The sequence below is a fragment of the Capsella rubella genome, unplaced genomic scaffold, assembly GCF_000375325.1.
Source record: "Capsella rubella cultivar Monte Gargano unplaced genomic scaffold, Caprub1_0 scaffold_5, whole genome shotgun sequence".
NCBI lineage: Eukaryota > Viridiplantae > Streptophyta > Magnoliopsida > Brassicales > Brassicaceae > Capsella > Capsella rubella.
Window position 1 is genome coordinate 1,530,405 of NW_006238919.1, and position 23,944 is coordinate 1,554,348.

The 23,944-nt window shown below is 32.6% G+C and overlaps 6 protein-coding genes across 8 annotated transcripts; 2 read left to right on the forward strand and 4 right to left on the reverse strand.

Annotated features, from left to right (window-relative positions):
* The first annotated feature begins 4,352 nt into the window (after positions 1-4,352).
* On the forward strand, positions 4,353-6,791 carry LOC17886001 (homocysteine S-methyltransferase 1). Its single transcript, XM_006291425.2, has 7 exons — positions 4,353-4,668; positions 4,933-4,989; positions 5,296-5,501; positions 5,599-5,728; positions 5,814-6,017; positions 6,107-6,178; positions 6,438-6,791. The coding sequence occupies exons 1-7, from the start codon at positions 4,498-4,500 to the stop codon at positions 6,576-6,578; spliced, it is 981 nt and encodes a 326-aa protein (XP_006291487.1). The 5' UTR covers positions 4,353-4,497; the 3' UTR covers positions 6,579-6,791.
* Positions 6,792-9,913: 3,122 nt separating this feature from the next.
* LOC17886884 (CLAVATA3/ESR (CLE)-related protein 27) lies at positions 9,914-10,618 on the reverse strand. The gene has a single exon (XM_006292049.2). The coding sequence runs from the start codon at positions 10,426-10,428 to the stop codon at positions 10,135-10,137; it is 294 nt and encodes a 97-aa protein (XP_006292111.1). The 5' UTR covers positions 10,429-10,618; the 3' UTR covers positions 9,914-10,134.
* Positions 10,619-15,696: 5,078 nt separating this feature from the next.
* On the reverse strand, positions 15,697-16,769 carry LOC17885000. Its single transcript, XM_006291829.2, has 3 exons — positions 16,621-16,769; positions 16,282-16,487; positions 15,697-16,168 (listed from the first exon to the last, which is right to left on the reverse strand). Exons 1-3 carry the CDS (start codon positions 16,720-16,722, stop codon positions 15,907-15,909), a joined length of 570 nt encoding a protein of 189 aa, XP_006291891.1. The 5' UTR covers positions 16,723-16,769; the 3' UTR covers positions 15,697-15,906.
* Positions 16,770-18,905: 2,136 nt separating this feature from the next.
* LOC17887356 lies at positions 18,906-20,700 on the forward strand. 3 transcript variants are annotated; one of them, XM_023782136.1, is made up of 2 exons: positions 18,906-19,068; positions 19,454-20,700. In XM_023782136.1, exon 2 carries the CDS (start codon positions 19,488-19,490, stop codon positions 20,562-20,564), a length of 1,077 nt encoding a protein of 358 aa, XP_023637904.1. In that variant the 5' UTR covers positions 18,906-19,068; positions 19,454-19,487; the 3' UTR covers positions 20,565-20,700. The 3 variants fall into 3 exon arrangements, with proteins under 3 accessions (XP_023637904.1, XP_006292915.1, XP_023637903.1); XM_006292853.2 differs by having other exon boundaries at positions 18,907-19,068; positions 19,465-20,700; XM_023782135.1 differs by having other exon boundaries at positions 19,054-19,149; positions 19,465-20,700.
* LOC17887483 (50S ribosomal protein L15, chloroplastic) lies at positions 20,678-22,237 on the reverse strand. Its single transcript, XM_006291603.2, has 4 exons — positions 22,090-22,237; positions 21,638-21,992; positions 21,197-21,348; positions 20,678-21,107 (listed from the first exon to the last, which is right to left on the reverse strand). Exons 1-4 carry the CDS (start codon positions 22,171-22,173, stop codon positions 20,877-20,879), a joined length of 822 nt encoding a protein of 273 aa, XP_006291665.1. The 5' UTR covers positions 22,174-22,237; the 3' UTR covers positions 20,678-20,876.
* Positions 22,238-22,826: 589 nt separating this feature from the next.
* On the reverse strand, positions 22,827-23,625 carry LOC17886775. The gene is made up of 4 exons (XM_006290351.2): positions 23,394-23,625; positions 23,208-23,299; positions 22,994-23,103; positions 22,827-22,860 (listed from the first exon to the last, which is right to left on the reverse strand). The coding sequence occupies exons 1-4, from the start codon at positions 23,590-23,592 to the stop codon at positions 22,827-22,829; spliced, it is 435 nt and encodes a 144-aa protein (XP_006290413.2). The 5' UTR covers positions 23,593-23,625.
* Positions 23,626-23,944: the final 319 nt, after the last annotated feature.

The following is a 23,944-nucleotide window of genomic DNA, read 5'->3' on the forward strand; positions in this document are numbered from 1 at the left end:
AGATCTCTTTGTATAAATGTTATTTCTAAATTTAAATTTGTCAGTATTATTTCCAAAAATATAGTTTTCAAATATAAGTTTTCGGAAGCTATTTTAAATGCTAATTTTTATTAAAACTTTACAATTAATAATTGTGTTCTTTGAAAATTTATATATTTTAAATATTCATATTTTCATTTTAAAATGGATAATTAAATCGTAGCCTTTAATACTGTATTAGGAAACTTTAATATTTTGGGTGGGTATTTAATCATATTTCCAAATGATTAACCATTATATCAAAGATTACAAACTTATTTGGTAATTAGAATATTATCTAAATATTAAGATCTTTTTTAGGTGATGAGAAACGTAATTACCTTAAAATGTGCAATTGTTATTCACCATTTATATTTAAATATACACAATTAATTTAGATTTCTAAAATATGCATGTATCATTATTATAGTTTCCTAAATAAGGGGAATTTTTAGTAATTGATTTTTTTTAATAGTTAATGTACATATCCAAATTTTAGTCCAAAAATTAAGTATCCATCATTTTAATTTCGGGTTATTTTTCTGTTTTTGACCCGACCCGGAAGTACTTTTGTACTTCTCTTTTACTATAGTAGGGATTATAATTTGAACTGTTTTTAGTCAATTTTGGTTCTTTTGTTTGTGTCATTCAAGCCATCATCTCTCAACTTCACACTGTAAGCTCCATTGGGATTTTATTACTTTCGTTTTTATGGATTTATATTGATTTAATTAAGAATTAAAATGTCTAAAGATGTTGACAGAAAAAATAAAAATATGACTTCGTCATTATCATCATCGTTCGGTAGAAAATTTTGGCCCGATGCGTGTTGGCCCAATAAGGCCCATATGAAAGAGCGAAAAGCTTGTACTGTTAGATACTCATCACTGCTCTCTAATAAGCTTTCGGCTGCTCACTCTCTCTCGCTTTCATCTTCTCTATAAGGTTAGCTTCCGTTTCCTTCTTCGTTATTTCATTTCATCGATTCAGTTTTTCATGTTCGCTTTGTGTTCTTTTGATTAGATTTAGCAATTTCGTTCTCTAGATGGTTATAGTAATAATTTGTGTTGATGGATATCACATTTGTTTTGACCAAGCTTTTCATGATGCATGGCTTTTGTAAAGGTTTCGTGATTTTGACGATATTTGAAAACTGAGCCAACCAAACTCACCTAAATCGTTGTTACATGGATGGTTTTAAGGATAGAGAGGTGAGAACGATAACAAAATCTCTGTTGGGTTTTTTTTTCTATGGAGGCAATTGTCTTTGAAAAGCCTATAAATTACAAATTGGTTTTCTCATTGAGCTAGTGAGCTGCTATACAATAATCCAATGTCAATAGAGATGACCATTAGGCTAACATTTACATACACTTTGTTTAGGATGCTATTGTTAATGTTAATGTTATGATTTGTTCACTACAACCCTAGTCTACTATAAACTTTTCAATAGCAGCACTACAAAAAAAAAATGAGTATATTGTATCACTTAAACTGTATGACAAATTTAAGTGATTTTATTTTAAATTATTTTTTAATAAGTGAAGCAAATATAAATAATTTAACATCAATTACATTAGCTGATGTTAATATTAACTACTTTTCATCAATTATTTAAAACTGATTCAATTTCTAGTAGATTGTATCACTTTTTAAAAATTGATATAAAATACATATTTACATCATTTAGATAATTGATATATGTATTTTTTTTTTTGATAAAATTGATTTTTTAAAATGATACAAAATTAACATCATAAAAATGTGATGCTAAAATAAATTTTACTAATGATAAATTACATTGACAGTCCAAGTTCTACAGCCACAACTAATAAATCTCTATTTATCCATTCGTTAATAACATAAGTTTATTTATTAAAACAACTTCTTCACAATTATTATCTTTTTGATTCACCTTTCTCAAAAATGTTACTCAAAGGAGAAACTTTTACAATTTTTTCTCAACATTGAGCCTATTCATAAAAAATTTTGAGTAATTGGAAAATCGAAATACCTTCCAACTAATAAAGTTAAAAAAACCTATTTTACATAACATAACGCAACCACAAGCCCAAGTTAGAAACTTAGTTTACAGAACTTGAAAATTCTTGTACGTTCGTTGGCCACCAAAATTGGCTAAGAGTTCGACTTTTGATCCTTGTAGAAGTTTTGTTACACCCTCAAGTGCCAACATTAGGAGCACTTGTCGACAATGGTGTTCCATACGAGTATCTCCACTTACCACAAGCCTCAAATTTCTCTAAGTTCACCTTGTTTTTAAGCGTGCAGAATTTGCAAGACCAAACTTTGTGCTTTATCTCCCTTTCATTCGGCTTTGTGCCAGTCCATAGCTCACACATATTAGAGCCAGTGACAAGTTCAATAAGGTGCACGTTGCACACTCCCACATAGAATAATTTTTCTCCGTTGTGGTTTACATTGTGGATGATCGGCAAAGTTACTAATGACTTCATAATACTAGAATTTGGTGCATCTTTTGAACAAGAAGGATCTTGATCACCTTAGGTGTAACTTCTTTTAGGACCTCTTGTTTTAAGAGCTTTCTCAATCAAGTAATGACATATGATCCACACTGAGGGACATAACTGACATTAAATCAGCTACTACATTTTTTTATTGATTTTGCATTCAAACTTAAGCAATCTACTCTCACGTATAAGTTATTTGAATTGCTTTAGTATAATCTATTAACCTTAAGATTAGTTTGTGAGCTTAATAACTTTCAAACTGAATTAACTGTAATATTTTAAATAGTTTATTCATGTCGAAGTTAATTGCATATGTAACTTCAACGACCACAACGAACGACCAAACCCTTTTTTACCGCCGTTTAGTCAAATATTTTGGCAATGGTTGAACAAAACTTAAGCTACTTACCTACAATTGTTTCAATATTTTACTACAAGTTCGCAAATGTGTCAGGATTAGTCAAAAATGTAAATGACACACAAAAATATTAAAAGATAAAAATATGGTTGAGTTTAGAAATGTTGTAGCACATAGTCACATAATCATATGTTTTGCTTCAAAGTCAAGGCACAAGAAATGTGCATCGTTGACCCACCAAACACACCATGCCTGCCAGAGACTTATAGTTTCAACATTCAAAGATCTAATAGAGAAATATAATTTAGGCTCCCAATATTTATAACTTTTCGAAAAAAGAGAAGTATCCAAAATATTTTTAAGAAATATAAACAAGTCACGATTCTTATAAGCACTATATTTTCGATTAGTATTTGATAAACTTTATAAACAAAAGTAATACTACTGTCGGGTTATTCTCTTACTAATACTTAAAGAAAGAACTTTGATAGTTTGGCAATGACTTTAAGATTATACCTTTCACATGACTAAACGTATATAGTAGCTTTGACAACAACTAAGACCTACTTTTTTTGCACATGTTAGTGTTATTGGTGTCTATTAAATTCTATGATAAATATAAATACATAATTTCTTTTTTCTCATGAAAAATACATAAATTGTCTTCTTCATGCCTGCATTTACGGCTACATCTTTGCCACACCTGTTACCAATTCTTGGTCGATATAGAAATTTAATGTTTGCTTAGATCCTTTTCATATTTCGTATCCAACGTATAAACATAAGGAAACTCCATTTTTATAGATTTGTAAATCAAGTTCTAATCAATTGTTTAAACTCAGTTTCTCGAGTCGCTCTTTTATCTCATAGACAAAACGTATAATTGTATACTTTACGTTAATGAACTTAGGAAACGAATTGTGAAAAAATATGAAAACTCTGAAAAAGCATTACATAATAAAAGTGTGGGTGCCAAGAAACGTATAGGGTTTATATATTTGTGAACCTTACCGTTTTGATAATTATTAATCACAAAAACGCTATTAAAAACATCTAACTAAAGTATTTTTATATCTTTTTATAACTTCTTTTATATACTTTTTGTATCGTTTTGTGTTTATCAGTTATTTCCAAAACTTTTGTAATTAAATGTTGAATTTAGTAGGTGGATTAATGAAAATTAAGTTGATGTACGCATGCTTAATGTGTGTATCGATGAAAAAATATATAAATATACGTAAGAAATTTCAATTTCATATGTTTTGAGTTTGAGTGTTTGACGGTGGAATTAATTAATTAGTTTCCGTCGGCGAAGTTTGAAATTACGAATTTATATTTATTTTATAATTTTACAGATTAGAGAAACGCGTCAACACAAAAAAAAGTTTATATTCCGGAGAAAACAAATATTTTATTACCTGTAGTGGGCCTATACCAAGCCCATTATCCAAACATATAAGAGTAGAGGGAAACATGAAGCATCCGTTGTGGTTTTGATTAGGGGAAAATAAAAACACAACAGCGGCGTTGATTTTTTCGATTCTTCCGACAAGAGAAAACAAAATTCAAGATTATCTCGTTTGTCTGAATCTTATCTTTCGAGAGGTTTTGAGTTTTTGTTTTTTCTGAAAAATGGGTTTAGAGAAGAAATCTGCATTGTTGGAAGATTTGATAAAGAAATGCGGTGGTTGTGCGGTGGTCGACGGTGGTTTCGCTACCCAGCTTGAGATTCACGGCGCCGCCATTAATGACCCTTTGTGGAGTGCTGTTTCTCTTATCAAAAACCCTGAACTCATCAAAAGGGTTCGTTAAATTTTCGATTTTTCTTTTTCATTTCCCTAATTTTGAAATTTGTGGTTTAGGGGTTGCTAAGAAGATTATAAAGCTTGACACTTTTGATTTCTCATATTGTTAAAATTGAAATTTGAGACTTTGGGTTCAAATGATTATTGGTGAAAACGCAGATCTCTGTTTTTTTTTCTTCTTCTTAATTTCGATTTTTTTTTAGTTTCTGGGTCTGAAGAGTTGGATTATAATAGATAAGAGTTTTATGAATATTTCATTTAGGTTCACATGGAATATTTGGAAGCTGGTGCAGACATTGTGGTTACTTCATCTTATCAGGTAATGAGAAGCAACCTCTTTACTTGTTCATTCTCTTTCTTGTTTCACAATCTATCTGATTGTGAAGAGATATAAAAGTTCCAAATCCCATTTTGTAATTTCTGGTTAGTAAAAAAGATAAAGAGATTAGAAAATTCAAGTTCTGTAGGGCTCAGGACTTAGAAAGATACTTTTCTTCAATATTGAAGTTATCTTTTTCTGATATTGTAAAGATTACAAAAGTTTGGATTTTTAATTAAGTTTTATACTCTTGACTTTTCTTTTAAAGTTTTCATATTTGGCTTACCGGATGGTTTGTTTATTCAGGCTACTATCCCGGGGTTTGTTTCGAGAGGTTTATCGGTGGAAGAGAGCGAGTCTTTGCTACAAAAGAGTGTTAACTTAGCTGTTGAAGCTCGTGATAAATTCTGGGACAAAGTGAGCAAGATTACAGGACATAGCTATAACAGAGCTCTTGTAGCTGCTTCTATTGGAAGCTATGGAGCTTACCTTGCTGATGGCTCTGAGTACAGGTACCCCTTTAAGAAACAGATATATAGATTCACATTATGTGATTTTGGTTTTGAGAAGTTAAGTCAACTTATTAATTAGTTAATGTTCTTCTTGCAGTGGAAACTATGGTGAAAACGTAAATTTGGATAAACTAAAAGACTTTCACAGGAGAAGACTTCAAGTCTTAGTGGAAGCTGGTCCTGACCTTCTTGCCTTTGAAACCATACCGAACAAACTAGAGGCTCAGGTTTGCTTGTGTCCACTGAAAAGACTGATTCTTACAAAAATGTTGTTATCAGTCTCTTTAATATTGCAAGTCCTCAAATTTTCAGGCGTGCGCTGAGCTTCTGGAGGAAGAGAATGTGCAAATCCCAGCTTGGATCTGCTTCACATCTGTAGATGGTGAGAAAGCTCCATCAGGAGAGAGCTTTGAGGAATGCCTCGAACCTCTTAACAAAAGCGACAACATCTATGCGGTTGGCATAAACTGCGCGCCTCCTCAGTTCATCGAAAGTCTTATCTCCAAATTCGCCAAGGCAAGTAGTAGTTGAAGCTCTGGTTGATTGATTGTATGGAAAAGTAACATTAAGAGTCTTACTTTATATGTCATTTTCTTTCTTTTCAGCTGACCAAGAAAGCTATCGTTGTTTACCCGAATAGCGGAGAGGTTTGGGATGGAAAAGCAAAACAATGGCTGGTATGTTGTTTTCTTACCTATTCGTATCTAATTCCAAACTAAAATCTATCCATAGAAGAAAAATAATCACATCAATCTCATGAGTCAATCATAGCAGCCATAGAAATGGTTACTACATTGACAATTCCAGTCAAAATAAGTTGGATGGGTCAAAAAGCCTCACAGCATTAGATTGAATGTGGATAAAAAAATGTTACAGTCTTTAGTATCATATATAAATCAGATTTTACTGTCTGCTGATTTTGGGTGAATTTGGCAGCCATCACAATGCTTTGGTGATGATGAATTTGAGATGTTTGCAACGAAGTGGCGTGACCTTGGAGCTAATCTAATAGGAGGATGTTGCAGAACTACACCTTCCACCATTAAAGCTATCTCCAGAGATTTGAAACGAAGATGAGTTAGTTTTCTGAGAAGAAGATTGAAGATTCTTTTAAACTTGTTAACTAGCTTACTTCTTCTACCTTGACCATTGTTAGGGCTATCTATCTGTGTTATGTTGTGGTTGTTTTCTTCTTATTCACGTTTCCTTTGTTGTTTGATGATGATGATATGTATCAGTAAATTAGGCCTTTGGGCTTTCACATGAAAAAGCCCATAAATTGTTTTTTTTTTTTTGTTAATCAAAAATGCCCGGTTTGAAACTTTAATCAAAAACCCATAATTGTGTGTTTTAGAGTTAGACTGGTTCAGCAAAATTATCATAAAATAAATTACATGTGTACCAAACGATTAATGTTTGTTGTATATCAAGATTTTGTATAGAAACAAAGAAAATAAGAAAAACAAAATAATAACCGTACATCATGTGAAAACAAAAACATCTTAACGTTTTATGTAAGACAATACACTTACTTACATAAAACACTCAGATATCGACCGACTCTAATTACCCTTTATTAGTAGTTTAATGAAATAATATATAGATAATCGTACGTTAATTACAATAGCTAATCTGTTGATAAACAAGAAATAAAACAAGATGTATTCGTCTCGTTATCCAACAAATTTGTAAATGTTACCGTATCAATGAAGAATACAAAAATGTAAGAGTTATTACATTTATTTTCAAATATATTATTATAAATTTTCAAAAATGTAGTAATCCTGCCTCTTTATGTATTTTTCATTTTTTTATATGATGAAAAAGCTAATTTATTTAATAATGTACACATATGGAAAAAAACAATTGTGTTATTTTCTAAATGCAAATCTAATTAAATAAACTATGTCAACCAACGAGTATAAACAATTTAGTAATTTAACTACATATTCGTTTGTCAATAATCAAAAGGTTTCATTCTTTTTCATCTCAAATATTCTTGAAAAAACAAATGTTTGGAATTAATAACTAGAGAAGAGACCATGAAAATTCATATTAAATCAACTTTTTTTTACCACAACTTATTTTATTTAATTCTTAGTACCGATATATATATATATATATATATATAATGTATATATATATATTAATTATAAAAAAAATATCTTAAGAATTTCATGCCAACATATAAAAAAATTACCGAGGTAAGAAATCACTTTGAAATGTAAGGTTTGTGGAAGTTCAGTTACTTCGAGGTAGAAATATAATATTTATGAAATTTTGAAATTGCTTGTAAATAAATGGGTTTATATATTGAAATCCAAATATGAGCATTTTGGAAGTAATATTGTTTTTACTAATATAGTGATAAAAGAAATAGTAAAAAAGAAATAGTCAAAGAGATTCTGAAATCCAAACAGAAAGGGACAAAGAGGAAGACATGAAAACCCCTTCGCCGCATATTACGTGGCGCTTCAAACATTGGTTTACTCTTTTCTCTCATAAAACACCCAAATTCGAGACCTCTTTTTCCTAAATCCTTTTTTTTTCATTTTTCTATAAAATATTCTAAAACTTATACACTTTTTTAAAAAAATAGATAAATGCTTGACTTCGTTTTTTGACTACCACTAGAATACAACAAATCAAGTGGCATTAAAATGGAAGAATTTCGAAAACTTCAAGTCCATCTTCCATTACAAAACGAATGCATAAACTTCGTTTTGACCCATGTTTAACCAAAAACGGTAAGTAAAACTAATATTCCATCCTTTTTTTTTTTTATCGGATGTCCCCGAAGGGACATCCTTATTCCTAATATGTAGATCTATTATAGAAAAAAAAAATTACGTAAAACGTAAATTCTTGAATTTTATTTTTATTTTAGAAAAATATATTTTCTTATAAAATGAGAACAAAATAAAACAAGAGTTATATAAAATGTAGAAGAAATATACAATGATTGAGTCAAAGGTTAAAATACAATTATACGAGATCAGTGATCTAAGCAATTCAAAACATATAAACCATTGCACATTTTGTGTAAGGTACTAAATTTCATATACAATCGTTGTAATTTCAATTTGACAAGTTTATGCTAGCTAGCACTTATTTTTAATAAAAAGTTCGTAAGCTTTTAGTAGATCACGTGGATTTCAGTTTTTTACTTATTTCCATGAAAACTTTTTTACATTACGTTCATTTCAATCGATTACAAGTTGTCTACATTTGATTTTATTAAGAATTGGTACAATGGAGTAAATATATTCTAAAGTGTAAAAGAATAATTCCAAACGCTACCGTCCATACCAATTTATTCTATTTTATGTTTTCTTGACTGTTTTCGAAACCAAAAAAAAAATCTTAGATGTCTCGTGTCCCTTACTTTGCATATATAGTCCGCAAATCCCAATGGCAATTAATCTTTTAATGTTGTTTACTCTTAGCTAGTAGTATACATATTAATCATCAATTTGTAGAAGCTTATGATCAGTGATCTTTAGACAAATGTAAAGCTTATTGATTTTGATCTTTACCAATATAAGAGTTTTTACACCTTTGTGTTATCCTACATATCCGTTTTACAAAAGTGTCCTAATACAAATTTCCTCATGATTGTTAGTATAACACATAGCATAACTAGGTGATTATTTATGTTCATTACCATGGATAAAGTTTTGGTCGTCGAAAGATTAAAGTTTTGGTTTGAACATTTACATTAGATATAGTTCTTTAACCAGAGACAAATTTGACTCTAGGAGCCTTTTAGCACCTTAGGTTGGGGAAAAACGAAACAAGCTTTTGGATTGGGTCAGTCTCAGTGGTAAAAGCAAACAGCCTTTTCATGACTTATAGTCAGCACTACACATCCTGCTACAACAAGTCAACCGGTCTGATGGCTGCTAAAAAATCTTACCATGCACATTTTGTGTTTTCTTTATCTTTCAATATTATCCTTAGCCCCATGCAATTAAATATAGTTAAGAGTGTGATCCGTGAACATTAATATGTATAGTTATATACAAACCTTCCTGTTTGGTGAAAAATATAAGAATGTTAATAACATATTTAAACACACACAAACATTCTAATATACCAAAACCATCTCTCTCTCTTTCTCTATATCCATTTACCATATATATTATATATAGCTTAGTATATTTATATTGTCTATGAGTATGTAATAATTGGATCATAGTTTTAATCAGTGATATTTATATATTAATTTGATTCGCTGGTAATGAATGTATTCTCATTAGAAGTGACGAGTACCAAGAAGAACTGATCAGAATTTTTATTTTTAAATCAGAACCATGTCTGAAAATATAAACAACAATTATGTTAACAGGGTTTTATAGTCTTCCTCTTCTTATAGTATATGGAGAAAACAATAATATTGCCAAGGAGAAAAAGTAATTATATATATGAGATCTTTTAATAGATCAGTGATTTAAATCTCCAAAATACCCTCGTTTTTCCTTTACATTAACAAGAAAAACGTGGGTATTTTGGGTAAAATACACTAGTTGATTGATCATCATTAACAAAAAAAAAAAAAACAAGAAGAAAATAATTAAAAAGATGAAAATGAAAAAAAAAAAAAAAACAAGAAATATCAAGAAACTGATTTCTACTAGTTATGGAGAGGGTCTGGACAACTTGGTACCATTCTTTTACTGTCACTGATCCCTTTTCCGACAAAAGAATCCACCGGAGGAAATTTCCCGGCGCCGCCGAAGTACTTCTTCATTAGATCTTCTTGTTGTTGTTGTTTCTTAGCCGGAGCAGCAGGAGTTTCTTGAGATACCCGAATTGCTTCTACACGTGAATATAGACAGAAGAGATGGAGAAGAGAAGAAAGCAAGATCACCATTAGTAGAGTAGTAGTTAAAGAGCTTCTCCATACTCGAGCATGATATTGAGTCATGTCCCAAACCTAGCTAAACCCTAACATATATAAAAGCTTTGTCTTCTTGATCATCAAACCCTAATCATCGATTCCTCTCTCTCTCTCACTCTCTCTCTGTCTTTCTCTTCTCCTCTGGGTTAGATCTATATCTTCTTATGTGACTGTTTCTGAAATTGAGAGAGAGAGAGAGAGAAGGAGAGAGAGAGAGAGAGATTGAAGTTTTGTTTTTGTGAGAAGAAGAGTGGCTTTCATGCAAATTTTGAATGGCCCACGTGAATGGGTATATATAAATACAAGACAAGATCTGAGTTTTTATCAATTTTAGATTTTTTTTATATATATTTCGCCTTAGTTCTATTACTAGTAGTACATATTTCACATATCTAATTATGATTAACAGTGGTATAGTACTATTATTGGTCCATAGTATTGGTGTTTGTGTATATATTATTTAACCTGCAGAGTACGAACATATTATATACGTCAAATAATTTTGTATCTTATTATGGAATTCTCAAGAATTACATATATTGCTTTGTATATTTGTAATTTATGTATATGATGATGGTTCTTGAGTTAGACATAACTTTGAAGAAACCAATAAATGTATCACCCACCAACGTACTTACCCATTTTTGGTATGAATTTTCAAATTGTTGTCGTTTTGGAGTTTGCTTTACAATAGATGTCGTAGGATCTTTGTATATAGGTTTGCTTTTTAGAACAATATTGAAGTCAAATAACATTTTGTGAATATATATATATGGAATTTTCATATAAGTTTTGGTTGAGAAAAAGATCTGAAGAAATGTGACGTAATGAGTAAACAGTGATGATCATAACGTTTGGTAATGTTCAATACAAACACAAAAAATAAAAATGGTTCGTTTGTTTGATATGGTTTGATCAGAAGAGTTTGGGAAAAAGGGTGTCGTTTCATTAACTGCACTTTGCCGTTTTGTGTTTGTTGTGTTCCTCTCTTTTCTCTCCTATTACTTTGGTCTTTTCTTATTGCATTGTTCCGCATCTTCCTCTTCGTGTCAGAATTATGCAAGATCCCATCATTATCAGTATATATATGTGGTTCCAAAACTTTTTTTTTTGGTAATGGCTGGCCCAAAAAAAAAAAAAAAGAATTGTAATGTTTCAGATTAGAAATTTATATTATGGATATAGTTAGGTATCTCTGTGATTAATTAAACAAGAAAAAAATAAAGTGGGAGGTTTCACGTTTGACAATGATAAATAATTATTAGTTATATAAAACGTTAGATTTAATGGATCATTTTACAAATTGGTTTGTTTTAATTAATATTGAAAAAATTCAACAAAAATCTAAGTTATTGAGACATATAACATTTCTCAGACAAATCTATTATGCCTTAGATATTGGAATATCCTCTTCAATTAAAAAAGGCAAAAAAATTGTAATTTCCTATTATTTGAAATCTTTATTACTTAATTGGGACATATAAGATATTTATTTACTCAACTAGACATTAAATTTGTTCTCAGCCCAAATACTAAAGGCCCATGTGTACGTAATAAAGCCCCCTAAAATTAAATAAGGCGCTTCAATTAAACATCGTTTTATATAAATAAAGAAGTAATCGATCATAATTGTTCATCGCTTCTTCTCTCTGATTTTTACCTTAGTAAATCTTCTCATATCTCTTTTAGGGTTTTACATCGATTTGCGATTGATCGAAGTTTTCGTCGAGGTAAGTTGTTACTATCTCTTTAGGGTTTTGCGACTGATCGGAGTATTCATCGAGGTAAGTTGTTAACTTGTTATTACTGTATATGAATCTTTCGGGTCTTGTAGAATTAATGGATTAACTCTGTTTGTGTTTGGTTCGTATGAATTCTCTAACTCTGTTTTTTGTGTTTTGTGAGAGACTTATATGAGCGTACGGGAACAAAACATGTCCTGATCAATCCTCGTTGATCCGATCATCGACCCTCGTCGATACTTTTCAACCCTTGTTGATACCTATCATCGACCCTCGTCGATTCTTTTCATCGACCCTCGTCGATATATATAATCAACCCTCGTTCGATATATATGTAATCAACCCTTGTTGATCTACATCAGAAGTTTTATAAAGGAAGGATCTTGGTCAGATTACTTTCGTGTAAGTTTGGTTTGAGATTCTTTATGTTTCTATTTTAATTATCCTTGTGAATCTTTTTATCTAATTGATGATCTGCTTGTTAGGGTTTGGCTTGTCTTGTCCTGTATCTGGCATGACGTTGATCCTGTAGTCCGAGATATATTGTTTTTGAAATCCTTGTGTTTGTTAATCTTGTGCTTACATATCATGTAAGATTGTATAACACGTATGTGCTAACTCAATCTGTTTCGTATTCTTCTAGGTATGTCGTGGGAACAGAACAACATCTTATAAACTCTTGTTGATCTTATTGTCAACTCTCGTTGATCCATCCAATCAACTCTGGTTGATCATATCATCTCTCGATGATTCCTCCAATCAACTCTTGTTGATCATATCATCTCTCGATGATGCTGCAATCAGCTCTTGCTGATTTATCATATCATCTCTCGATGATCCTCCAATCAACTCTTGTTGATGTTATCATCTATCGATGATCTTCCAATCAACTCTTGTTGATGTTATCATCTATCGATGATCCTCATATCAACTCTTGTTGACTTAATCATATCATCTCTCGATGACTCTCTAATCAACTCTGGTTGGTGAAGAATGATCTATAGAAGCAGATGTAGAAAATAGAGTAATGAGGGGATATGTATATGACCTTTGCCATGACAGGTGCGCTTGCTTGGCAGGTCAAAAACCTTCAATATTAGATACAAGTTTTGGTTGCGTGGAAGGCAAGGGATCGGTTCTTGTCCCGACTCTGCTTCCCTCCGAACTGTGTCTTGTTTCTCTATTATATTCTTGCTGTTTCATATGCTTCCTGCACACTACATAGAGGATTACTCGTGGTTTTGTTTCAGAGTTTTTAACGAGTGTGTCTGTGTTTGTATGATTATAAGTGTGTGTTCTTAGTAAAATATATTTCTTTTGTTCAAGTCTCTGTGTCTTTTCAAGTTACTAAACAACACCGATTCATTCTAGTTAATTACGACCTTTACTTCTTCTCGTTTCTGTTTTCTTTAGCATAATGAAATCTCATCTTAATTCTTTAAACAAGTAAAAAAATTCTCAAAAACTATTTACTCACATTCCTTAAACCTTTTTTTATATCGTTACCACTTGCTTACGAAAGCTAATGTTCTAGGGATGAAATTGGCTTGTTTGCTTCTGATCGTTGCACTAAGCACCTCAGGTAGACGTGTGTTCTGCACGAGAAATAGCATTTTACCACATATTTATGGAACTTTCATGTAAGATTATATTTTACTACTGCTTACGAGTATGAGGAAATGTGACGTAAAGAGGAAACAATGGTTAATGGTTACGTCTGGTAATGTTCTATACAAACACAAAAATGGTTCGTTCGTTTGGATGGTTTGTAGAAAAGGGGCGTCGTTTCACTAACTGTACTTTGCCGTTTTGTGTTTGTTTTGTTCCTCTCTTTAATTTTCTCCTATTACTTTGGTCTCTTCTTCTTGCATTGTTCGATACGCATCTTCTTCCTCTAATCCTCTTCGTGTCAGAATTGTGCAAGATCACAATATCGTCAGTGTATGTGATTCCAAAACCTTTTTCGTGATGCTTCAGATAAGGACTAATTATGTTATAGATATCATCAGGGGTCAGGGGTGTCTCTGTAATTATAAACATAACTAAACAAAAAAAACAAAGTGAGAATTAACAATGATCGATAATTATAGTAATCTATGGATGCGAATGAAGAAAGGGAAGAAAAAATAGAGTAAGTATTAGTTTTTTTTTTTTTTTTTTTTTTTTAACATCTAACTTATATTAATATAAACGTATTACAAACAAGGTAGAAGCCATGATGGTCGTTCATCAATATTGTACTAGTTTATTATCTATATAGTATATATTGGATTAATCGATCATTTTTCTAGTCGATGTGTCCTAAAATTAAAGAAAAAAAAATATCAACCAAAACAGTTTAAAAGAAAAATTACAAATGTTTCATCCATTTTCAATTAAGCTTTTTTAAAAAACAAATATTTTAATCTAGGTTTTTGAAACATAACATTTCCAAACAATATTTTTTGTTAGGAATATGTAAAAAAATCGGTTGGTTTAATTAATTAATAAAAGTAAATTACTACAAAAAAAACTTAAAAGTCTCACATTGGAAAACATGAAGCACAAAAAGTCATCTTTATATAGAGAATGAAAAAGTAATGTTTGCTGAGCTCAGTAGCGAGAGTTTGTGACTCAAGTGAGGGCAAACAAGTAATTGGAATGTTGGTTCGGTCCAAGTGGGCAAGTGGTCGAGTTAAAGCTGGGTTTTCACTGACTTGTCCGATCAAAACACAAGGTTCAGATCACGTAGTTCTTAGAGAGGAGAACATTGTGTGAGGCTGGTTTCACAAAGTAGTGAATACCTTCCGCTTCTGACAGTGGATGGGAATACCGGTCCGTTCCGCTTAGGCTCATTATGATCTCACGGGACGAACTCAAACGGGACCATTTATTTATTTTTTGGGTAGGAGTTGGACCAATTACTTTTAAACTTCTTTTTTTCCAACACCTAATATTATTATTTCAAATTATTATTACATAAAAACAATTCAGTAGACAATTTTTGTTTGTTTGAATTATACTATACTAAAACTAAAAACAATTCAATTGATAATTAAAGAATTTTCACTTTGTATATCTTTTTCCATCATATATCTCATCATGTAGTTACTAATTTTAATTTTGATTCCAATAAGCCAGTAAACTAGACTAACAAATTTTTTTTTGGACAAAATCATATTTATTTAACCTAATAAGTGTTTAATTATGTTTCGTACTGTGTGATATATAATATGGTTTAACAATTTTACTAAAGAATTGTCACTTTGCATATTATATCTTTTTCCAATCATATATTTCATCCAATTGTTACTAATTTTAGTTTTTAGTTTTAGATTCATTGTGCCACTCATTCACACAACTAAACTAACTACTTTTTTTAACTTCAGAAAAAGTAACTATTTTAATTTTACGTAACATGAGTTTTTTCTTTTCTATTTTTCTCTCTTTGTGATTTATGGCTTAACTAGTCTCTAACTAGTCCACTGATTTGAGTTTGAGTTGTGTTAAAAATATCAATGTGGAATTGATTGAAATAAGAACAAATATAAAAATTGCTCAACAAAGGCCCAAATATAAATATGTGAAAAAGTTCAATGTGAAATGGATTTTTTGCAGCCCCTAATGTATATCTTGCTTTCTTAGTTCTTACAACCACTTGGTGGTTCTCAGGAACATAAACAAGATTGCGCAACTACGAGGCAGTGAATAATTATGTAAAGTAGCCAAGCTACACAAAGGTTTACAATGTAAACATAGACATATACACTGATTTGAACTCTGTTTACGCATAACCCACCGTCATACCAACTGCGGAACCGGATCGGTTCGTTTTCTGAGCCGATGTTGAGGAGACAGATTTGGTAAAGTAGATGTAATAGTAAACATTAAGGATCATCGTAGCAACCACAAAAACTGCTCCTGCAATGAAAATGCCTTTCCTCAATGAATCACACGAAAACGTACCAGCTTTCAAATACTTTGTGTGGTATGCATTCTTCTTTGCACCAGCTATAAGACAAGCCTCTGCTACAACAAACGTGATCCTGCAAAACAATACAGATTTAGACATAGAAGCCTATGAACTTCAAATCAAAAGATTCAACAACGAGGTATCAAGTTTTATATGCAGAGCTAATGTATCGTGGAAAACACTCACCAAGAGGAGAAGAAGTAGATAATAGACCAAGCTCGGTCACTTCCCGGGGTTAGAGATTTGCCAAAGCACATACATTTGGTGACACTCATAAGCAATGATTGACTTGAGAGAAGGAAAAGGAAAGATCCAACACCATAGCCAGTAGCAACATCAGAGTTATAAACGCAATACGTTGTATTGAATATTGGATCTTGAATAGTTTCCCCCTGGCTCAAGAAGATATGAAACAGATCAAAACCAAGTTACTCAGTGATTTCGAACAAGTTTAGTAAGTAACAAAACACAGATCTGTGATATAATAATCTTGAAGTAAAATAAAGAAGAGGAAATGGTAGTTACAACGGTGCGGCGGCGCTCGGCGGCGATGGCGAAGCCGAAGGCAATTAAGCTGAGGAGTACGATGAGGATGTAGACTAGAGTCGATCCCTTAGCTTCCCCCATTTTGAGAGCCAAAGAGTGAGACAGAGAGAGAGAGACTCTGATGAGTTTTGCCTTCCTTCGACATTAAAACCAAACCGAACTGAACCTAAGAAATTTTAGTCAATTTAATATCCGAACCGAACTAATTATCACCAAAAAAATTTTGTATTGACTTTGACTTCTGTAATCTCTACAATTCAACCGAATCAACCAAAAATTCGATAATAATAATACTAAATACTAATCACCTATTAATAAAAATAAAGACAAAAGTATTTTATTTTTGTAATGCTAATTTATAAATTTTCTGTAAATATATTGTATTTTTCAACAGATAAATTTTTTTCCAACAAAACTATGGTAATTAAATTATGCAATTACTAAATCCACTAAAATATTTTGATAAAAATAATTTTTTTATAAAAATTAGCAATAAAAGTTTTTTAAATAAAGAGAAAATCATAAGAAAATTAGTCAAATTTAGCTTTAAAATCAAAAGAAGAAAAAAATAGAGAAATTTGTGAATTATGCCATGTACAGTAACAAAGTTTCTACTCATTGCCATTTGTTTCTTTACCTTCTCCCGCCTGCCACAACGCATTGTATAAAAGACGATTATACCCTCTTGCTAATAAACTCTGCAAATTGAAAGTGACCTTTCAGGCTTTCATACTTTTTTTCTTTTTTCTTTTTTCTCGTATGTCTCTTTCTCTCTCTCTCTTTCCTCTGTCTTTTTTTTTTGTTCTTTCATTTTGTTCTTTCTTTCTCCAGTAACAAACCAAGAGATTTCTAATTCCACCAGCATTAACTCTAACAAAAAGATATCAATCAGCTCTACAGATGTTGTCTAGAAGTTGTCTGTTGCATCTCTAATGGGTCAATTCGATGGACCAGATCTGGTATATCAGATCCGGTGGACCATGTTCAGTGAACCAGTTCGTGAGATCTTTTTCACCCATGTTTTCTCCTACAAAGGGATCTCAATCAGCTTTGCAGATGCTCCCTAGAGATTAGGTGTTCTATTTCTGACGAACCAATTCCGATGGACCAGATCTGGTAGACAATATCCAGTGAACCAGTTTCGGTGGACCAAACTTGTCTACTTTTACTAAGTAATCGTGTCCATCACGTAGATCTTCTAAAGCCATAAGCGAATTACCAGATGATTACACAAGTGATGCGTCAATGAAAGATATCATCTAAGATCCATGTATAATTACACTCTTAACCACACATTTATCTATAGATGGACCAGATCTCGTGGACTAGATTCGGTGGACCAAATCTTGTGGGCTAGATCCAGTAAACCAGATCCGATGTCTGTAATATGTCCATATTTTGTTCCCTAACTTGTTGTTCCATTTTTTATAAACTAACTTGTCTATAATACATATGTTAGTGTGGTAATAATGCTGGGTAGTGAAAAAGAACAACCAATAATGATGGATGATACATGTATTTATATTGTCTGCGTAATTAATGATGGACCAGATCTACTGCACCAAACATGGCCATCAAGACAGTTGTCCATATCTTCTTCTAACTCAATTCTTTGTGTTTGTCCTTCACCAGTTTAAGAAAGCCTAGGCAAACCTTGTGTGAGTAAAAAGCCTACTAACTACACGTGAGAGGACATGCAGCGGAGTTATTCTTCGGAATCTATCAAAATAAGGTTTTGATAGACCAGTCTACTACTTACTCGTCCGCCATTTTTGACATCATTTTATAGATTGTCTATCGACTATAGTGCACACATCGATAGGCAAGTGGACATCCCTACACATCTAAGCTTATTTATTTGATGGACAACTCATATAAAATCTCTAGGTTACTTGTCCTCTATTAACACATATTATATCTGGTTTTTACTTTTAGCTTTATTTTATAAATTTTTTAATCAATCGAATATCCTTTGGGTATTAGCATACCTTGTTTCCATTTAATGCTCTCATTGATTGCTCATTCAACAATGCACAAGGGCAAAATCGTTCAAATATTTTTTTTGTGGCATGTTTTGAAAGAGGTTTTGGTTAATGGCATTTAAACAAATTTGAGTTTCAAAAATGGCAGAGCAAACAAAATTCCCAAAAAAATATACAAGAAGTAAGTAAGCATTTACGAGTAGAGATAAAAATGTCGACACTAAATTATGTTTTCCTTAAATACAATAAGTTTCCCAATTTATTTTATCTCTCTCGGGAAACAAAAAAAAAAAAGAAAAAAAAAAGAAAAGAAAAGTAAAGCAGCCGCCTCATCTACCTCGTCTCTCAATCACCTCGTTGGCTCTCTCAATGAGGAGCCCGACGATTTAGGGTTTCTTACCATTGATTATATCAACTCCCACCATCTTCACGAAGCTCTCCTTTGGTAATCTCGTCTTCTTTCTCACTTTATCTTCACCATTTCGAGTTTTAGGGTTTTCTACCAACATTGGCGTTGCTTCTAGTGGTATGAGTTTTTTTTTTTTTTTTTGTATTTTCGCTAATCGAAGTATCATATGATTCGATTCGAAACTAGTTGCTTTAAGATCTCATAGACTTTCTCGTGTTTGTTTCGATTCATCTTGTTCTAAGTTAGGCTATGAACTTAGTTTCTGTGCGATTGCAATTTGTAATAATGATGACTTTTGGAGCTGTTTATATAGATCTATACTCAATCTTTCTCGATTTTAGATTTAACAATTTTGTTCCTGCTTCAGCCAAAACCTTTGGATTGTTGTTATTACTGTTTGATCTTACTTATGAGAAGTTAGTTTCTTTGCAGGTTCTTAGTATTAGTTCTAGAACATGCCGAAAGAGAGAAAAGACCGTTCGGTATCTCATGATAGGTATAGAGGATCGCCGCTGTGTTGTGAGTCAAGTCGTGCTTTGAAGCCGAGTGATAAACAAGTTAAGGAATGGGAAGAAGCTAGGTGTCCTGTATGTATGGAGCATCCTCATAACGGGATTCTTCTCGTTTGTTCTTCTTATGAAAACGGTTGTCGGCCTTACATGTGTGACACTAGCCATCGGCATTCTAACTGTTTTGATCAGTTCAGAAAGGCTTCTAAAGAGGAACCTTCTTTGTCTTTACCTCATGAACTAGAGGAAAGTAGTGTACCAACTGAGACAGAAAATGTAGCTTCAGACTCAACTGCTGTAAATCTAGGAGAAGAGGCTGCATCTGAGGTAACAGTTGTGAATTTAAGGGAAGGTGAGAATGGAGAAGGGTTAGTAGAAGAAGAAATTGTAGCAACAGATGACGACAATGAAAAAAGCAAACCACCTAAGCTTACTTGCCCGTTATGCCGTGGACATATAAAAGAATGGGTAGTTGTTGAACCTGCTCGATGTTTCATGAACTCTAAGCATAGAAGCTGTTCTTGTGAGACTTGTGATTTCAGCGGAACCTACTCCGATCTAAGAAAGCACGCAAGGGTTCAGCATCCAGGAGTAAGGCCATCAGAAGCAGATCCAGAGAGACAGAGGAGCTGGAGGAGGCTAGAAAGACAGAGAGATTTAGGGGATTTAATTAGCACACTCCAATCTTCATTCGGAGGAGAAGAAAGAAGTACTGATGATCTGTTTGATGATGGTGGCTGGCTTACAGTGTTCTTACTTATCCGTGTTTTTAGACCAGAGTCAAGTGGTCCAAGGAGTAGCTGGTCAGGTGCATCTAGAGCTAGGTCACAGATAGGTGGGAGAAGAAGATCTTCAAGACCTTCAAGGCTTTGGGGTGAGAGCTATGAAGGTAGTAATACAGGAACATCATCCAGAGATGAGGAAGATAATCAATCTTCTGATGAACAAGAGTCTGGAACCCGAAGACGACGTGTTAGAAGAAGAGCTTTCATTGATGATGATGATGATGAAGAAGAGCAGTGATGCCTCTTAAGATCTACAGTTTGTGTTTGGAGTTTATGGAAAAGAAAAATGGGAGAAACATTGTAGTAATAACCCCTCTTATAAAACCCTATTTTGTAAAATTTCGTTGGAGATTGAAAAAAAAAGTTTCAAATAATTTATACCGTTTACAAATAATTCTGATAATAAACTCTTAGATCAACAAAATATAAATATCTTAACCATACACAAAAAAAGACTACAAGGCATTGGAACTAAACGCTTCTCATAGACAATTATCTCTTCTGCAGCTTTACAACGTTAAAAAAAGAGAGAGTTTGAGAATGAAGTAACTTAAGCAGAAGCTGCTGGCTCAGAAGTTGCTTCACCTGCTGCAGCTCTCTTCTTGGCAAAGTATTCATCTGCTCGCGCTTGGTTCTTTGCAACCGATGGCTTAACCCATTTCTTTCTTCCGGGCAACACAGTGAGTGTACATCCTGAAGCTTCAAGTTTCTCTTTTGCTTGTGTTGAAAAGGCGCGAGCTTTGAAGTTGAGCTTCATACTTAGTTCTCCAGTTCCCAGAATCTGAAACCCAAGACCAGTCAAAAGTGTTTATACAGAGAAAAGATGAATGTATGATTCGACTAAAAAACAATACAGTTTGGAAAACTAACCTTTAGAGGAAGTTTCCTTTCCCTCCCTGAAGGATTAATCAAACCCTTTTGCTTTAGTGACTCCAATGAAACTTCATCTCCCTCCTGAAATCCAGCTGTTTCGATGTCTTTGAGATTAACCGGTAAGTATTTTGGTAATCCTGAACGCATCCCTGTTAAAAAGAACACAACAACACGCAATGACTGCATCAGGATACTAAACGAGGTAATGGATCAAAGAAGGATCTTTCTTAGAAACTGATTTGAGCTTTGTAGAATAATAAAACCACAAAACAGCTAAATTCACTAACTACAATCTTAATCCTTAGTTCTCAATTCTAACCAAATAAACAGTAAGAAGCTATCACTAGATTAAACCGAGTCCGTGGATAAGACATTTCATCGAACATTTTGCCTACACAAAAACTTCCATAGTTCAAAACAAAAACCGAAGAATCATACCTCCGGCGATTCCTCTAAGTTTGGGAAGACGACGGTAAAGAGCAGTTTGACCACCTTCAAAGCCTCTCATAATCCCAGGACCCGATCTTGATTTCTGACCTCTCATACCAAAACCACAACTCGCTCCTTGTCCTGCAGAGATACCTCTACCTTTTCTCTTTTGCCTCTTTCTAGAACCAGGCTGAGGTCCAAGGTTATTCAAACGGAATCTCTCCGGAGGAGCTACTGCTCCCTCCGCCGCCGTTTGGCTAACCACAACAAGTGGCTTCGCAAATTGCTTTCTCGTTTGAACCTTTTGGTTGAGTTTGAGAGAAAGAATCTGACTTGGGTTTGCTCCCAATACGCTTACATTACCCTGTAGACATTTTCAATTTCGGATTTGCTCAATGCTACGGACTTGGAAGCGAGTGTGTGGGTGTGAAATTAGCATTTGGAGAAGAATGAGTGATTACCTTGAATGATGTGGAAGAGAAGTGGAGACGGTAACAATGGCGAGAGGTGAGAGGATTTGATGAGATTGAGAGTGGAGTAGCCATGGTGGTCACAGGGCTCAACAACAGATGGAAAAGAGATTAAAAGCTTCTTCAAGGATAAGGGATGACGAGAGAGATAGAGATGAGAACTTTCATATGAAACTCAAAACCTAAACGACGACGTTTCAAAATGTCGTACCGAATTGTTAGTTATTGGGCCTTTCAGTTAAAACATTTAGCCCATCTGGATTTGGTTAACGTCCAAACATATTGTAAACTCTCTCTGTTCCTAAAGAATAAAGATTGTTCCATTTTATTTGATTTTCTTAAGTTTGTAATTTGTATGCAAAAATTATAATAATTTTAATTGTTTATGGCTATTTGAATTGTGCGGTATCCATTTCCATTGGTAGAATTTTTTAGAATAAGAACACATTTATTAATTTTTAAACTTTGTGTGTTCAGCTACAAAATCTTATAAAATTTGGATTTTCCGGAACAATTTTACATATTTTATTAAGTGTTTTAATATATATTAAAAGAAATTATAACCCATGTGTGATGAATGAAGTGGTTGAGTTTGAAACAGAAAACAGTGCCAATAAGAAAAAATAATATTTTACTTATATTAACCTTATAAATATAGTATATAATGTACACATACCCATAATTATTTAAGTTCAAACTTCAACTACAAACTCAAACTATAATAATCATTACATCATAATCTCCATCATATTATGTAAACACCTGCATTTGGTTAAAAGATTTTAGCTAGTTATCTCAAAATATTTTATATAAAACTACTACAAATCAAGTTTCTATATTGAATAGAAAAAAAAAACATTTGAAAAATACTTATAATTAATGACCTTAAACTCACTTTTGAGTTTGTTGAGCGCTCATAACTAATACATCGATCTGTCGTTCTTGAATGATCTTTGGGATTAGGTCATTAGGTTCGCCAGCATATGTAAATGTCTCTGCTTTAATCTGTTTCAAAACATTATTTGATGAGAGACATGAGACTAATTAATCATATATATATAAACCTAAATATTTATAAATATTATGATATAACTTGGTCAAGAGATTACCCCATGACTTAAACAAATGTTCTTGGCTTTCTCTAATATACCCAAAGCAATTCTCATATTCTTTTCATGAGCCAATCTTATCAGTTCTGAATCTGCAAAAACCATTCAAGAAGAACACACTTATAAAAACTTAGCTTATAGAAATATTACATACTATTGCCGATCGTTCGACACAACAAAACTTACTAGGTGAAAACGGATAGAAGATTTGAGCAAAGCCTACTGATGAAGAGAGCACAGTGGGAGGAGTAAAAGAGTTTTGTGGCTGTGTTGCAAAGATAAAAACGTTGGAACTCTCAATGGTCTCTTTGTGGTTTTCAAGAGCCCAAATGAGTAATTCATAACTTGAGTTGCTCTCGTCAATGACCACCATAACGTTCTTCATCTTCTTCTCTTCTTGTTTACTTCTTTCTTCAAGCTTCTGCTTTAAACCCTCTTCGATCATTGTGCAACTTTTATAGTATTATTTTGGAAGTGGATTAACATGTCAAAGAAAGTAATATAAAAACATATCTTAGGTGATTGGGTAATTGAAAAGTATGGGTTAACGACTTGATTCTTTCTTCTTCTCATTTACATAATAAAAAATAAAACTATACGATATACAAAACAATAAGTTACACTATATGAACCAAAACGGGAAAATTCAGCTATACCCTTCAAGTCCAATCCCACAATTTGCAAAACTGTATATTGGATGGATCACTTGATCACTAAACTGGCATGCAATGTTTTAT

Bases quoted from the DNA above. Each gene is read 5' to 3' on its own strand.
- LOC17887356 (XM_023782136.1), top strand. From the start codon at position 19,488: ATGCCGAAAGAGAGAAAAGACCGTTCGGTATCTCATGATAGGTATAGA.
- LOC17886001 (XM_006291425.2), top strand. From the start codon at position 4,498: ATGGGTTTAGAGAAGAAATCTGCATTGTTGGAAGATTTGATAAAGAAA. The intron at 4,669-4,932 runs GTTCGTTAAATT...TATTTCATTTAG, and splicing joins ACCCTGAACTCATCAAAAGG to GTTCACATGGAATATTTGGA. The intron at 5,729-5,813 runs GTTTGCTTGTGT...TCAAATTTTCAG, and splicing joins CGAACAAACTAGAGGCTCAG to GCGTGCGCTGAGCTTCTGGA.
- LOC17886884 (XM_006292049.2), bottom strand. From the start codon at position 10,428: ATGACTCAATATCATGCTCGAGTATGGAGAAGCTCTTTAACTACTACT.
- LOC17887483 (XM_006291603.2), bottom strand. From the start codon at position 22,173: ATGGCTACTCCACTCTCAATCTCATCAAATCCTCTCACCTCTCGCCAT. The intron at 21,349-21,637 runs GTATGATTCTTC...TCTTTTTAACAG, and splicing joins ACTTAGAGGAATCGCCGGAG to GGATGCGTTCAGGATTACCA. The intron at 21,108-21,196 runs GTTAGTTTTCCA...CTTGGGTTTCAG, and splicing joins AAAGGAAACTTCCTCTAAAG to ATTCTGGGAACTGGAGAACT.
- LOC17886775 (XM_006290351.2), bottom strand. From the start codon at position 23,592: ATGAAGAACGTTATGGTGGTCATTGACGAGAGCAACTCAAGTTATGAA. The intron at 23,300-23,393 runs GTAAGTTTTGTT...TGGTTTTTGCAG, and splicing joins CTTCTATCCGTTTTCACCTA to ATTCAGAACTGATAAGATTG. The intron at 22,861-22,993 runs GTGAGTTTAAGG...AACCAAATGCAG, and splicing joins AGCGCTCAACAAACTCAAAA to GTGTTTACATAATATGATGG.
- LOC17885000 (XM_006291829.2), bottom strand. From the start codon at position 16,722: ATGGGGGAAGCTAAGGGATCGACTCTAGTCTACATCCTCATCGTACTC. The intron at 16,488-16,620 runs GTAACTACCATT...TTCTTGAGCCAG, and splicing joins CCGAGCGCCGCCGCACCGTT to GGGGAAACTATTCAAGATCC. The intron at 16,169-16,281 runs GTGAGTGTTTTC...ATTGTTTTGCAG, and splicing joins ATCTACTTCTTCTCCTCTTG to GATCACGTTTGTTGTAGCAG.